At 39.7% G+C, this 15,469-nt stretch overlaps 1 protein-coding gene across 1 annotated transcript in view; it reads right to left on the bottom strand.

The window, feature by feature from the left end:
- nfx1 (nuclear transcription factor, X-box binding 1) overlaps positions 1–15,469 on the bottom strand; it is an 84,481-nt gene that overhangs the window by 47,890 nt on the left and 21,122 nt on the right. The window contains exons 5-8 of the mRNA XM_068004627.1: positions 10,607–10,712; positions 4,157–4,228; positions 2,750–2,889; positions 1,359–1,458 (exon numbers count right to left, since the gene is read on the bottom strand). Of these exons, the coding sequence (XP_067860728.1) occupies positions 1,359–1,458; positions 2,750–2,889; positions 4,157–4,228; positions 10,607–10,712 (418 nt within the window). The remainder of the gene's footprint in view (positions 1–1,358; positions 1,459–2,749; positions 2,890–4,156; positions 4,229–10,606; positions 10,713–15,469) is intronic.

Genomic DNA, 15,469 nt, shown 5'->3' with positions numbered 1-15,469 from the left:
TCTCATGACCATTAATTTCCTTGTTCATCTCTGGTTAAATGTTTAAGTCTGTGTTTTTCTCCATTCTAAATGGTAACAGAATTAGGAAATAACCAAATCATATTTCATAAAACCAAACCTCTCAACTTCAATTTTCTCCCCAATCATATTCCACAAAAAGTTCTGATACCAACTCCCCATACATACCACAATTTCCCTAGTGTTTTTTGTAATCGGTTCTTTTTTAGCCTCTTCCTGGAGATTACATGGTTGCTGTTGAGTAGGGAGTACTGGGGTTGTGTCGCCTAATTGCAACACATCTTAATGGGACAGGCTCGATGGACAGCTGTTTTTTGTATGTTTGTAACACCCACAAAAAATAATACTCTTCTCCCCACACTTCACAATCCTCACCAAGGCAGCTAGGTACCACTTTCAGAGGCATGATGCAAACAAACAAAATGCATAAAGATTCTATTTACTATGTAAAAGATTTCCTGAAATCATACAAAACACATGCTCCCGCAGTCTGGGTCATTTTGCAATTGTTCGCTTACTAAAAAGGTAAAACAGAAGTGTAAAAAAAGAGAAAAGAAAGAAAAAAAGTAAAGCAGCAGATCGAGCAAAACAGAAGTAAAGGGCACATTTTTTGAAGAATTACCAACAATCTTAGCTAGAGGGCTGCAAGAGGTTATAAGAATTAACTGACTAGCCCCAGCTCCAAAGTTTGGGAATCAGTGATATAATCAACAATATGCACAAACACAGAGTCCGTCTCCAATGAAGGAACTTTCTACTTTGTTTCAGGTGGAGATTGGGATGAGAGAGAAACAAGAGAGTGGTCGACTGAAAATACATCCATTCTGCGAGAGAGAGAAAAGATGGGTAGGTAATGGAGACACCAGGAGGTGTTTATCTTGTTTTCAATTTAATTACACTTTAGCAGCAAGCCTGGTGGGAGAGACAGCAACAGAAAGTTAGAGACAAACAAATGCTATGGGGATATCAAGAATCAGGTATTGAACACAGGATGACAGGGATTAGAGAACAGCAAAGAAAATAGAGAGAGAGAGAAAAAGGGATAGAAAGACACACAACACACACACTCAGGCTCTTGAGCGAGGGCAAGGAGGAGGAGCAAGCAGAGAAAGATACCCTGTTTCCTGGACGGGGAAGGGGTGGAAGAGAAAAAGAAATATATATATCTAATCTATCTATCCATATCTGGCTTCAGTGAGAGCGGGAGAGATGACTTTTCTTGGGGCTTAGCAGACCCACATTATAAAACAGTATATTCTCTGACTCACTGTGAGCACTGCCTCAGGAAGATCCACCATGCTAAGTAAAAAATTACATCATGCATCTGTGCCTCAATTTACCTGTCACAAGGTTTCTGACAAGAAAAGTAGCCAATGCCATCATATTCTTCTTTATCTGTTCCACAGAGCACTTCTCGAAAATTGGCTCCACAGTAGCAGGCTAGAAAGAGACAAATTGACAACAAGGATCTGTACACTTGATGTGCTAATTCAGGTATTTTTTCTATTCTGCAAATTAGCAGGCTACTGGATTACTGTACTTGAACTGTTTCACAATGTAGAGAAAGGGTTAAAAGAGCCAAAGAATAGAAAAGTCATGGGTTTTCTATCAGACAACTAAAAAAAAATCCATCTCTCACCACCAGTTAACAGAGGTATGTTGTGGAAATCTTACAAAAATTAATTATAATGCCACAAGAAAATGCATTATTGACATTGGTTCTGAAACCCCACTCATATCAGAAATGTATAAAATATTTGCATTGACAAGCTATTTTAACAAGCATACTGCATATTTAGCATCTTGCACAAAGGGGGAGTTCTCACTATGCTATCTTTTCAAATTAATCCAGTACTTAATGACTGACTAATAAATGCATTGAAATCTATAGTCTATAATCTCAGATACCAAGCCAACATTTACAGACAGGGTTGTGGAAATGATTGAAAAAAACATGTATAGCTTCCAGAACAACAGATCTAAGACTCTGATAATAAATAGAAAGTTTGTGAGGAGCAATCTAGGATCTGTGATGACTAATTAGTGACTGGATTAAATAAGGGAGATTTTCCTGGGTTTGCGCCCAGATTGTGCTAGATTGCCTCGGTGTGGCAAATATTGGAAAATAGGGCTGGTAGGAACACATGTCTATAAAAGAATCCACCCGATTTTCCCTCCATTTAAATTCATGGAAAGGAATTTAAATGGGTTCCTTTACAGCAGTGTGCTCCGACTTATCTAGTTTACACACTAACCGCTGCATACAGACAATCCAATGCTCCTGGGTGCAGACCCAGGAAAATCTCCCCTACGGTACTTAGACACATGGCCAGTTCCCAGTATGGCTACTTTTTAAAAAGGCAACCACAGAAGGACGACAGGATAATGCAGTGTAGACTCACAAACAGCAGAAATGTTGTCAAAAATCGATTGTTTTATGTGGGAAAGACAGCCAAATATATTGTAATATAACAAATTAAAATGTCAATTTTAGCATGCATAATGTATGCAATAAATTACTTTCTGAACCAGTGACATTCCTTTATCCCAATATTGTCAATTAAGACAGGATGACACAATCTTTAAAAGATTTCTATAACTGTAGCTGGCATATTTAACTTCAACCAAATTCTGCACTGCAATAAACAATCTCTATTGGAGGGTAAAAATTAGCTTTATGAAAGTCTACCATCTATCCCTAAATGAGGGATAAAGAGTTCTGGCTACTTACCTTGCTGAACTGTAAGTGGACATGGCTGGCACTTCCCAGCATGGCACACCTGGGCACATGTATGCTTTCCACAATTTAGAAGATTATCACACACGTTATTGCAGTGAATGGTTCCAGGCTGACCACAGCGAACTGATTGACTATGAAGAGGAGAAAAAAGAAATTAAATCCTCCTGACAGGTTTCAAAAATTTACTATACAGAAAATAAATGAACAAAAGATATTGGAGTATCAATGCATGAGATTAGTCATGAAATACCTACTGAAGTCACTTTTAATAAAAGTTATACCTAAATATTCTGTGTCGTATTTGTTTTTGATTAAAAAAAAGTCAACAAGGATGCCACAAATGCAGTATCTAAGTTAGATGCTGTGACAAGGAAACAGCAGGAAGTTTGACTGGTTTGTAAATGGTTTAAAAATTATAAATGGTTATCAGTCTCATTTCTGCACTAAATAAGAGAAAGGAATTATGATGAAGGCAATAAAGTGCTTAACTTCTTTAAACAGAGTGTGGCTCATAAGTCAGAATTTTTTCTTTCTGTTCACCCAACCTGGAGTTTTTTTTTTCTCAGGTTCCCTTCCTTCAATATATGCTTCCAAAGTCAAGGTGCCCAAAATTCTACACATTATTCCAAATGTAGCCTTACCAATGAGTTACACAACTTGTTTTGAGTTCTACTTAAATACCCATGCGATGCATCCCTGTACTTAATAGCTACAGGCAAAATATTTTCCCTTTGGCACTGTAGTCAATATGGGAATAAGTGAATAGCTCTTTCAGAGAGCTGGTATAGTTTCGATAGACTGAATGGCCCCCTTCTGTACTATTTTTGAATTAAAGGGCTCCAGAAAATGCAAGTTGATCAAAAATATGAAGTACGATGCCAATATCCTTGCTAAACACTTTCCAATGAAGTACGGGAGAGTCCATAACAGTTTAACATCTTTTATAAAGCAATAAATTGTGAATTGACTAAATCCATTTTATTCCAAAATCTTTGACATGGTCTGTTGAGACAATCAATCAGTTTATAAAAATCAATAAAGGTTACTTTAGACATAAATTAAGCATGATTTAGAATACTTTGAAAGAATCCAGAACCCTCCTTGGGGTTTTTAGTGCTGAAAGCTACTGCAGTAAATAGAAAATTACAACAGCAGCAATCACGAGAAAAAAGGTATATTTGAAGTTTTGATAGAGAATGACAAAGTACAAAATTTAAACTAACAATTTGCATTTATATAGTATCTTAATGTAAAAAAGATATTTCATAGAAAGGCATGAGAAAGGGATGACATGTAAATACGAAAGATAAATTCAAAACATTCCAAAAAAATGGACATTACAATGCTCAGAAATGAACAGATATGGAGGATGCAGAATAACTTAACCGGGTTTCTTACCTTGTTCTGCCACATTCACATGCTTTTGTCACAAATGCAGGACATGATGGACATGGTCCAGGATGGCATAAGCTGGAAGGAGAGATTCTGCTTCAGAAACTCTTATTTGCAAAAAGTACAAAAATAACTTAATTCTACTGAAAAGTAATACTTTTGATAACTTGTGTGTTTCAAAATTGTTCTATTTAGTGGGAAAATCGTTCAAGTGACACTCGTACTTACACATATGCCAGAAAGTCCCTACTCAGGCTACGAAAGCCCGAGAGACAATCTGTAAATTTGACATGGTGATTTAAAATCCTGCCATATGGATTGAAATCTTTCTTTCTTCTGATTTGATATATATTCATGAGATTGACCTGGTCACATATCACAAACCTGTAACTGTTTAGATTTCCGAGCTTCATTTAGCCTTCAGAGCCAATTTTCAGTCAGGGGCCCAGATTTTCAATGTTGGTTGAAAACTGGTACATTAGAAATAAAGCAAAATGTAAAATAAATATAGGAGAATGGGGGAAAAAAGGTAAGAGAAGGTGAGAAGTTGAAAATGTTTTGATTTTTATTTAAAATTGTTTACATGTGCATATTTTACTTGTATAAAGCTAGTCTTGACATTTAACTAGCTTTATTACTATTAGTAATTTAGGATCAATGTACAAGCCAAACACTTGAAAAATTGGCCCAGGTATTCAAAGATACGTGGACTTGTTGGCATTCTGAGAATTAAATACCCAAGATATAATGAACAAAAGGGTTACGATCAACCGGGTAGCAAGCTTTATTAACCACATGGGTAAGCAAGGATTATCAGAACAGAGAGGGAGGGAAAACAGATTCATTCACAGTGAACTTTTGTGCAATGTTAGGACCATTAACAACATTGCACTAGAATTGTTGGATGGATGGAGGGCTCCATTTATTTAAACTTGGCAATTAAATAACCTAGATGGATTTTCTTGGCTAGGGATCATTAAATGTGTTATAAAGTAGTCGTGTCAATAAATTGAGAATGCAGTGGGAATCTAACTACCAAGATAAAGCATAGGACATAAGTCAATACACATCAAAGCTAGTCTAACTGGAAGGAGTCATTTTCTTCCAGTTTTACTGAATATAGTTTATTATTCAGAAATTCCCTCAATTCTCTGACTTACCACTTATTACACTAAAGCTCTCAGTATAGCGTAGGTACTAGTTGATGACTGCCTCTGAATGTTGTTTATAACTGATTAAAGAAAGCAACTTATTAAAAGAAATTTGTTCATGGGACGTGGCCATCGCTTGCAAGGCCAGCATTTATTGCCCTTGAGAAGGTGGTGGTGAGTTGCCTTCTTGAACTGCTGCAGTCCGTGAGGTGAAGGTACTCCCACAGTGCTGTGAGGTAGGGAGTTCCAGAATTTTGACCCAGCGACGATGAAGGAACTGCGATATATTTCCAAGTCGGGATGGTGCGTGACTTGGAGGGGAACATGCAGGTGGTGTTCCCATGTGCCTGCTGGTCCTGTCCTTCTAGGTGGTAGAGGTCGCGGGTTTGGGAGGTGCTGTCGAAGAAGCCTTGGCGAGTTGCTGCAGTGCATCCTGTAGATGGTACACACTGCAGCCACGGAGCGCTGGTGGTGAAGGGAGTGGATGTTTTGGGTGGTGGATGGGATGCCAATCAAGCGGGCTGCTTTGTCCTGGATGGTGTCGAGCTTCTTTAGTGTTGTTACAGCTGCACTCATCCAAGCAAGTGGAGAGTATTCCATCACACTCCTGACTTGTGCCTTGTAGATGGCACAAGCTGAATAAGCTAAAGGTCAATAACTATAAACTATAGGTTATAACCTATAAAAGGTTATTGAGTAATAGTGAGAAAGGATATTGGCTTAGAAAATCAAGATGTAGAATCAGTCTGGGTGGAGTTAAGAAGCACCAAGGGACAGAAAACACTGGTGGGAGTTGTCTATAGGCCTCCAAACAGTAGTGGTAATGTAGGGGATGAGGTCAAACAGGAAATTAGAGATGCATGTAACAAGGGTACTATAGTAATCATGGGTGACTTTAATCGACATATAGAATGGCCAAACCAAATTAGCAATAATACTGTGGAGGATGAATTCCTGGAGTGTGTACGAGATGGTTTTTTAGACCAGTACGTTGAGGAGCCAACTAGGGAACAGGCCATCTTAGATTGCACAATACCCGATGAGAAGGTTTAATTAATAATCTTGTTGTGCGGGGTCCTTTAGGGAAGAGTGACCATAACATGATAGAATTCTTCATTAAGATGGAAAGTGAAGTAGTCCAATCCAAAACTAGGGTCCTAAGTCTAAACAAAGGGAACTATGAAGGTATGAGGAGTGAGTTGGCTATGATAGATTGGGAAGCTTCATTCAAAGGCACAATGGTGGATAGGCAATGGCTAACATTTAAGGAATGAATGCATGAATTGCAACAGTCATATATTCCTTTCTGGCGCAAAAACACAAAAGGAAATGCGGCCCAACCATGGCTAAAAGAAATTAAGGATAGTATTAGATCCAAAGAGGAGTCATATAAAGTTGCCAGAAAAAGTAGCAAGCCTGAGGATTGGCAGCAGTTTAGAATTCAGCAAAAAAGGACTAAGATTGATCAAGAGGGGGGGGGAAAAAAAAAAAAAAGAGTATGAGTGTAAACTTTCAAGGAACATAAAAGTGGACTGTAAAATCTTCTACATGTAAAAAGAAAAAGATTAGAGAAGACAAATGTAGGTCCCTTACAGTCAGAAACGGGCGAATTTATAATGGGGGAACAAGGAAATGGCAGTGCAATTAAACAAACACTTTGGTTCTGGCTTCATGGAAGACGACACATAATTTCCCAGAAGTGCTAGGGAACCAAGGGTTTAGTGAGAAGAAGGAATTAAAGGAAATTAGTATTAGTAAAAAAAGTGCTGGAGAAATTAATGGGACTGAAAGCCGATAAATCCCCAGGGCCTGATAATCTGTATCCCAGAGTACTAAAAGAAGTAGCCATGGTAATAGTGGATGCATTGGTTGTCATCTTCCAAAATTCTATAGATTATGGAACACTTCCCGCAGATTGGAGGGTGGCAAATGTAATCCCACTATTTAAAAAAAAGGGAGCGAAAACAGGGAACTACAGACCAGTTAGCCTAACATCAGTAGTAGGCAAAATGCTAGTCTATTATAAAGGATGTGATAACAGGACACTTAGAAAATATCAACGGGATTAGACAAAGTCAACATGGATTTATGAAAGGGAAATTGTGTTTGACAAACCTACTGGAGTTTTTTTTTGAGGATGTAACTGGTAGAATAGATAAGGGAGAACCAATGGATGTGGTATATTTGGATTTTCAGAAGGCCTTTAATAAAGTCCCACATAAGAGGTTAGTGTGCAAAATTAAAGCACATGGGATTGGCGGTAATATACTGGCATGAATTGAAAATTGGTTAACAGACAGGAAACAGAGAGTAGGAATAAACGGGTCTTTTTCCGGGTGGCAGGCAGTGACTAGTGGGGTACCGCAGGGATCAGTGCTTGGGCCCCAGCTAGTCACAATATATATCAATGATTTGGATGAGGGAACCAAATGTAATATTTCCAAGTTTGCTGACGACACAAAACCAGGTGGGATCATGAGTTGTGAGGAGGATGCAAAGAGATTTCAAGGCGATAGACAAGTTGAGTGAGTGGGCAAATACATGGCAGATGCAGTTTAACGTGGATTAATGTGAAGTTATCCACTTCGGAAGGAAAAACAGAAAGGCATAGTATTATTTAAATAGTGATAGTTTGGGGAATGTTGATGTACAAAGGGACCTGGGTGTCCTTGTACACCAGTCACTGAAAGCAAACATGCAGGTGCAGCAAGCAGTTAGGAAGGCAAATGGTATGTTGGCCTTCATTGCAAGACGATTTGAGTACAGGAGCGAGGATGTCTTTCTGCAGTTATACAGGGCCTTGGTGGGACCACACCTGGACTATTGTGTGCAGTTTTGGTCTCCTTACCCAAGAAAGGATATACTTACCATAGAGGGAGTGCAGAGAAGGTTCACCAGACTGATTCCTGGGATGGCAGGACTGTCGTATGAGGAGAGATTGGGTTGACTAGGCCTGTATTCATAGGAACATGAGTGGACCATTCAGCCCCTCGTGCCTGCTCTGCATTTGATAGGATCATGGCTGATCTGTGATCTCACTCCATATACCCACCTTTGGCCCATATCCCTTAATACCTTTGGTTGCCATCTGTAATGGGTAAGTTGTTAGAGGGTATTCTGGCTGGCTGGGGGGGTCCAGAACGAGGGGTCACAGTCTTGCAGAGGTTACCGTGGCAGGGTTGTGTGGTGTCGTGGACGCCGTTCTCCTGAAAGCTGGGTAATTTGCTGCGAACGAATTTGCTGAGAACAGCGTCCACGACACCACACAACCCTGCCACGGTAACCTCTGCAAGACACGCCAGATCATCGACACAGATACCACCATCACACGAGAGGACACCACCCACCAGGTGCATGGTTCATACTCCTGTGACTCGGCCAACGTTGTCTACCTCATACGTTGCAGGAAAGGATGCCCCAGAGCATGGTACATTGGCGAGACCATGCAGACACTGCGACAACGGATGAACGGACACCGCGCAACAATCGCCAGACAGGAGGGTTCCCTCCCAGTCGGGGAACACTTCAGCAGTCAGGGACATTCAGCCACGGATCTTCGGGTAAGCGTACTCCAAGGCGGCCTTCGAGACACACGACAACGCAAAACCGTCGAGCAGAAATTGATAGCCAAGTTCCGCACCCATGAGGACGGCCTCAACCGGGATCTTGAGTTCATGTCATGCTACACGTAAGCCCACCAGCGAACAAAAGCTATCTGTTTTTAATATAACGGGTCATTTGCTGGCTTTCTCTGCCTTCCGGATGTTCCAGCCCCTCTCTCTCTCTCTCTTTTTTTTTCCTGTTTGTTTTTTTTTTGTTGAATGTATATTCGGGGGTTCTGTAGGTAACACCTCTCTGTCTGAACACGGTGATTGCCTTGGCAACGGGCAGTTGCAAAGACTGTCTGTAATCACCATGTATTGTTCTGTGATTTATAAATGCGTAGGCTTCGAGGAGTTCCTGACATTTACCAGAGGAAGGAGGAAGCCTCCGAAAGCTTGTAAATTTCAAATAAAATCGTTGGACTATAACTTGGTGTTGTAAAATTGTTTACAATGGTTTTATATGATTGTTATTTAGAAATCTACTAATGGTGTGAAATATTGATAAAGTACGACCTTGATTATTAAACACTCAATTACTCTCACAATTATTGTTGTAGGAGTTGGGCTGGTTGGAGAGCAATGGCATCAGTACTGGGGCACAACACCAACAGGCATCAGTTATGTTCCTCTCTCTTTGGAATGTAATACTTTGGGGTCGGTGGAGCAGCAAAAGTTGGGCTGGGTTGTATCAGTGGGAGTGAGTGATTGTACTTCCACTTTGGGGTGCAATACTGTAACTTAAGCTTGCTGTTATATTCTTCTTATTTTGGGGTCTCCAAAAATGGCTGGACAAGAGCAGATTGGATGGTTGATTTGCATATGTGTACGTTAATGAAAAAAGTATACATCGTACAGGTTGAACCCAATAGCAGTGAATAAGCACTATATTAAAGTACGTAAGTTTCAGAAAAACATCACGATTACAAACTTTGAAACATCTCATTTCCTCATGATAAAAAAACACTATTTTTCCCCCCACCACAATCTGTTTTGGGAGGACAGAAACAAACGAGTTTTTTTTTAAAAAGTGGCATCATCCAGTTGGAATTAGACTTTAATGAAAGCTTATGAGAGTCTTTTTGACATCATTTATTAGATTCATTTAAAAAATCTTAAAAAAAGGAAACTTTGCCCAGCTCAAAGTTTAAAAAAAAATTAAGACACTTGCAGAAACTAAATTTGTTCTAACGACGCTTCACTACACTCAGTACGTGCCTTTATATGGTTAATCATTTCTGACAAGTGGATTGGTTGAACCAAAGCAATTTATTGCAGTCAAGATAGAATTCATCTATGTCCTTTTTAAAAAAAAATTCCACTACAGTTTATCTTAGTGGGACTCTAAAGTATCTTCCACTTTCTATTTTCCACTGGGGGAGGGAAGTGCCCACATTGGTGGATAATTGAGGTTTCATGGTATTAACAACACTGTAAGCAAATACAGTATTGGCCCAAGTATATTTTGTACAAGTCTAAAGGAGTTGGTACCAGTGAAAGATGGAACTGAAAATTAGTAGCATGCAGAAATTGATTTCCATTAAAATGCAAAATAATTGTATTTGGTACTAACATGCTCTAATGAAGAAGCAACTCAAAAAAAAACGTCTTAGAGTACCCATATTAAGACACTGAAGCAAATTATCAAATGTAAAGTAATAAATATCAAAAAAGGCATACATTCTCATGTCTTTTGTGCTTACATGTTACATGAGTGAGGACAGTCGTTGCCGGATCGTTTCTTTCCACAAAGCTCTCCACAGCTGTGAGGTATTTCATTTCTGTTCCACTCTGGATTGTTAACCTTACCTTACAAGTACATAGAGCAAAACATTACCAGAAGCATCACCTTCAGTTTGCATATGAGATCTTGTCACTTTTTTTTAAAAAACACTGCAAAACAACCTCAACAGCATGCCTCAAGAAGGTGTGAGTTCACGACTAGGGGCTGCAATCCATCACAATTTGTTTTGCTGAGAGCACTAATAATCACAAAATAGGTTCTGCAAAAATCACAACTTAAGGTTATTTTTTGGGATGCTAAATGAGACTAGGGAGGAGAATGTGGTACACTAGCTACATTCATGAGATTCCTTGGGTACTGGAGAGGTTCCATGTGGTTAGAAACAAGCCAACATAGTATTGACATTTAAGAGGAGTGACTTGCATGACCCAGGCAACTAGAAGCCCATTAGCCAAACATCAATAGCAGGTAAAATAATTGAATCTATTTATAAGGAGTCATCTGGAGAAATACCTATATGTGTTAAAAAAGGAAAAAGCAGGAACTAAGCGTCACAAAACAGATTTGAAAGTTCTTTATCTGAATGCACGTAGCATTCGTAACAAAATGGACGAGTTAACGGCACAAATAACTACGTATGGGTATGATCTTGTGGCCATTACAGAAACATGGCTGCAGGGTGACAACGACTGGGAATTAAATATGCCAGGGTATTTAACAATCAGGAAGGACAGGCAGGAAGGAAGGGGAGGTGGGGTGGCTATGTTAATAAAGGAAGGAATCACTGTAATACAGATAAATGATATTGGGACAAAGCATCAAGATAATGAAACAGTTTGGGTGGAGATAAGGAATAATAAGGGGAAAAAAAACATTAGTGGGAGTAGTATATAGGCCTCCTAATAGTTGCAACTCTGCTGGAAGAAGTATTAATCAGGAAATAGTCGGGGCATGTAATAAGGGAACAGCTATAATTATGGGGGATTTTAATTATCATATTAACTGGACAAATCAAATTGGGCAGAGCAGCCTTGAGGACGAGTTCATTGAGTGCATCAGGGATGGATTTCTTGAGCAGTATGTAACTGATCCTACTAGGGGGCAGGCAACCTTGGACCTGGTCCTGTGTAAAGAGTCAGGATTAATTAATAATGTCCTAGTTAAGGATCCCCTTGGAACGAGCGACCACAACATGGTTGAATTCCATATCCAATTAGAGGGTGAGAAGGTTGATTCTCAAACAAGCGTACTGAGCTTGAATAAAGGAGACTATGATGGTATGAGAGCGGAATTGATTAAAGTGGACTGGGAAAATAGATTAAAGGGTAAGACAGTACATGAGCAGTGGTGTTCATTTAGGGAGTTATTTTACAACTTTCAAAATAAATATATTCCACTGAGGAAAAAAGGGTGTAAAAGAAATGACAGCCATCCGTGGCTAAGTAAAGAAATCAAGGATAGTATCCGACTAAAAACAAGGACATATAAGGTAGCCAAACTTAGTGGGAGGATAGAAGATTGGGAAGTCTTCAAAAGACAGCAAAAAGTAACTAAAGGATTGATTAAGAAAGGGAAGTTAGATTATGAAAAGAAATTAGCAAAAAATATAAAAACAGATAGCAAGAGTTTCTATAGTTATATAAAAAGAAAAAGGGTGGCTAAGGCAAACATAGGTCCCTTAGAGGATGAGACCGGGAAATTAATGGTGGGAAACATGGAGATGGCAAAAATGCTGAACAAATATTTTGTTTCAGTCTTTACAGTAGAGGACACTAAGAATATCCCAACACTGGACAAACAGGGGACTCTACGGGGGGAGGAGCTAAATACGATTAAAATCACTCAGGAGATGGTACTCAGTAAAATAATGGGACTCAAAGCGGATAAATCCCCTGGACCTGATGGCTTCCATCCTAGGGTCTTGAGGGAAGTGGCAGTAGGGATTGTGGATGCTTTGGAGATAGTTTTCCAAAATTCCCTGGACTCAGGAGAGGTCCCGGCAGATTGGAAAACTGCTAATGTAACACCGTTATTTAAAAAGGGTAGTAGGCAGAAGGCTGGAAATTATAGGCCAGTTAGCTTAACATCTGTGGTGGGTAAAATTTTGGAGTCTATTATTAAGGAGACAGTAACGGAACATTTAGATAAGCATAATTTAATAGGACAAAGTCAGCATGGCTTTATGAAGGGGAAGTCATGTCTGACAAATTTGCTTGAGTTCGTTGAGGATATAACGTACAGGGTGGATAAAGGGGAACCAGTGGACATAGTGTATTTAGACTTCCAGAAGGCATTCGACAAGGTGCCACATAAAAGATTATTACTTCAGATAAAAAATCACGGGATTGGGGGTAACATTCTGGCATGGGTGGAGGATTGGTTATCGAACAGGAAGCAGAGAGTTGGGATAAATGGTTCATTTTCGGACTGGCAACCAGTAACCAGTGGTGTTCCACAGGGGTCGGTGCTGGGTCCCCAACTCTTTACAATCTATATTAACGATTTGGAGGAGGGGACCGAGTGCAACATATCAAAATTTGCAGATGATACAAAGATGGGAGGGAAAGTAGAGAGTGAGGAGGACATAAAAAACCTGCAGGGGGATATAGACAAGTTGGGTGAGTGGGCGGAGATTTGGCAGATGCAATATAATATTGGAAAATGTGAGGTTATGCACTTTGGCAGGAAAAATCAGAGAGCAAGTTATTTTCTTAATGGCGAGAGACTGGAAAGTACTGCAGTACAAAGGGATCTGGGGGTCAGAGTGCAAGAAAATCAAAAAGTTGGTATGCAGGTGCAGCAGGTGATCAAGAAAGCCAACGGAATGTTGGCTTTTATTGCTAGGGGGATAGAATATAAAAACAGGGAGGTATTGCTGCAGTTATATAGGGTATTGGTGAGACCGCACCTGGAATACTGCATACAGTTTTGGTCTCCATACTTAAGAAAAGACATACTTGCTCTCGAGGCAGTACAAAGAAGGTTCACTCGGTTAATCCCGGGGATGAGGGGGCGGACATATGAGGAGAGGTTGAGTAGATTGGGACTCTACTCATTGGAGTTCAGAAGAATGAGAGGCGATCTTATTGAAACATATAAGATTGTGAAGGGGCTTGATCGGGTGGATGCGGTAAGGATGTTCCCAAAGATGGGTGAAACTAGAACTAGGGGGCATAATCTTAGAATAAGGGGCTGCTCTTTCAAAACTGAGATGAGGAGAAACTTCTTCACTCAGAGAGTAGTAGGTCTGTGGAATTTGCTGCCCCAGGAAGCTGTGGAAGCTACATCATTAGATAAATTTAAAACAGAAATAGACAGTTTCCTAGAAGTAAAGGGAATTAGGGGTTATGGGGAGCGGGCAGGAAATTGGACATGAAGCTGAGTTCGGATCGGTCAATGCCCTGTGGGTGGCGCAGAGGGCCCAGGGGCTGTGTGGCCGGGTCCTGCTCCTACTTCTTGTGTTCTTTAGATTTGTGGTTGGGATCAGATCAGCCATGATCTTATTGAATGGCGGAGTAGGCTCGAGGGGCCGATTGGCCTACTCCTGCTCCAATTTCTTATGTTCTTATGTCATTGACTAATAAGAAATAGCCACTGTAGATTTAAAAAGGGAAAATTTTGCTCGATAAACCTCAACTTCTTTGAAGAAATGACAAATAAAGTAGACAGTGGAACTCAGAATGATATTGTTTATTTAAAGTTCTAGAAAGCCATTGACAAAGACCCATATAAAAAGCTTTGCATCAAACCATGGGGATGTATTATGAAAACAAATGTAACAAAGAGTTAAAATGGTAAAGTTGTAGCAAACAAAATATATATTCTATGCTGTCTTTACAGTAAAGGGGTTCAGAAAATCCAGGATAGAACCTGGGACAGAATAAGAAAGTTGGATTAAGAAAATAGGGAACAGAGTACTTCTGAGCGATGTAATGTCAGACAGGGGGAATTTAGATCAATTAGGCAATTCAGCCAAGGTTTTTGCCTCCACTACTCAATCTCGAAGTTCATTCTACATGTTGATCACTTGTGTAAGGAAGAATTTCTTGAAGTCAGTCTTAAAGTTACCTTTTTCTAGTTTGAACTCTCGCAATTTAATTTAAAACAATATTCCAGATTTACTTTTTCCACAACTATCGTATATACCTCCAATTAGATCACCTCTCAGGCAGCTCCTTTCAAAGCTGGAATGCTTAAATTCTCCAGTCTTTCCAGAGGTCTACCACACGCTCTCAAGCACTGGAGGCAGTGCAGAGAAATGTTTCTCGTTTGTCTCAGTGGCTCGAACTGAACACAGTACTCGAGATGCAGGGCATTGTACAGTTTGGTCAGGACTTCCTCTGACTTATACTGTGTTTTGTAATGGAGTTCAACATAGTTCCATTCAGTCCCTGGAGCCTGTTCTGCCATTCAATTAGATCATAGCTGACCTGTACCTTAACTCCATTTACCCACCTTTCATCCTTATCCATTGATACGCTTACCTAGTAAAAAATCTGTTGATGTCAGTCTTGGAAATTTCAATTAACTGAGCATTCACAGCCTTATGAGGGACAGAATGTCAGATTTCCACTATCCTTAGTGTTAAAGAGTGCTGCCTAATTTCACTCCTGAATGGCCAAGCTCTAATTTTAAGATTATGTCCCTTGTTCTGGATTCAACCACCAGAGAAAATAACTTCTTTGTACCTACCCTACTGAATCCTTTTATCATTTTAAGCATCTCAATTAGATCACCCCTCAACCATCTAAAAGGGAATACAAGCCAAGTTTATTTAACCTGTCTTCATAATTTAATCCTTTAAGTCCTGGTAATCATTCTA

Source organism: Heptranchias perlo, chromosome 2 (assembly GCF_035084215.1).
Source record: "Heptranchias perlo isolate sHepPer1 chromosome 2, sHepPer1.hap1, whole genome shotgun sequence".
Taxonomy (NCBI): domain Eukaryota; kingdom Metazoa; phylum Chordata; class Chondrichthyes; order Hexanchiformes; family Hexanchidae; genus Heptranchias; species Heptranchias perlo.
Note: the sequence above shows the minus strand (reverse complement) of the source record. Positions and strands in the feature narration are given on the sequence as shown.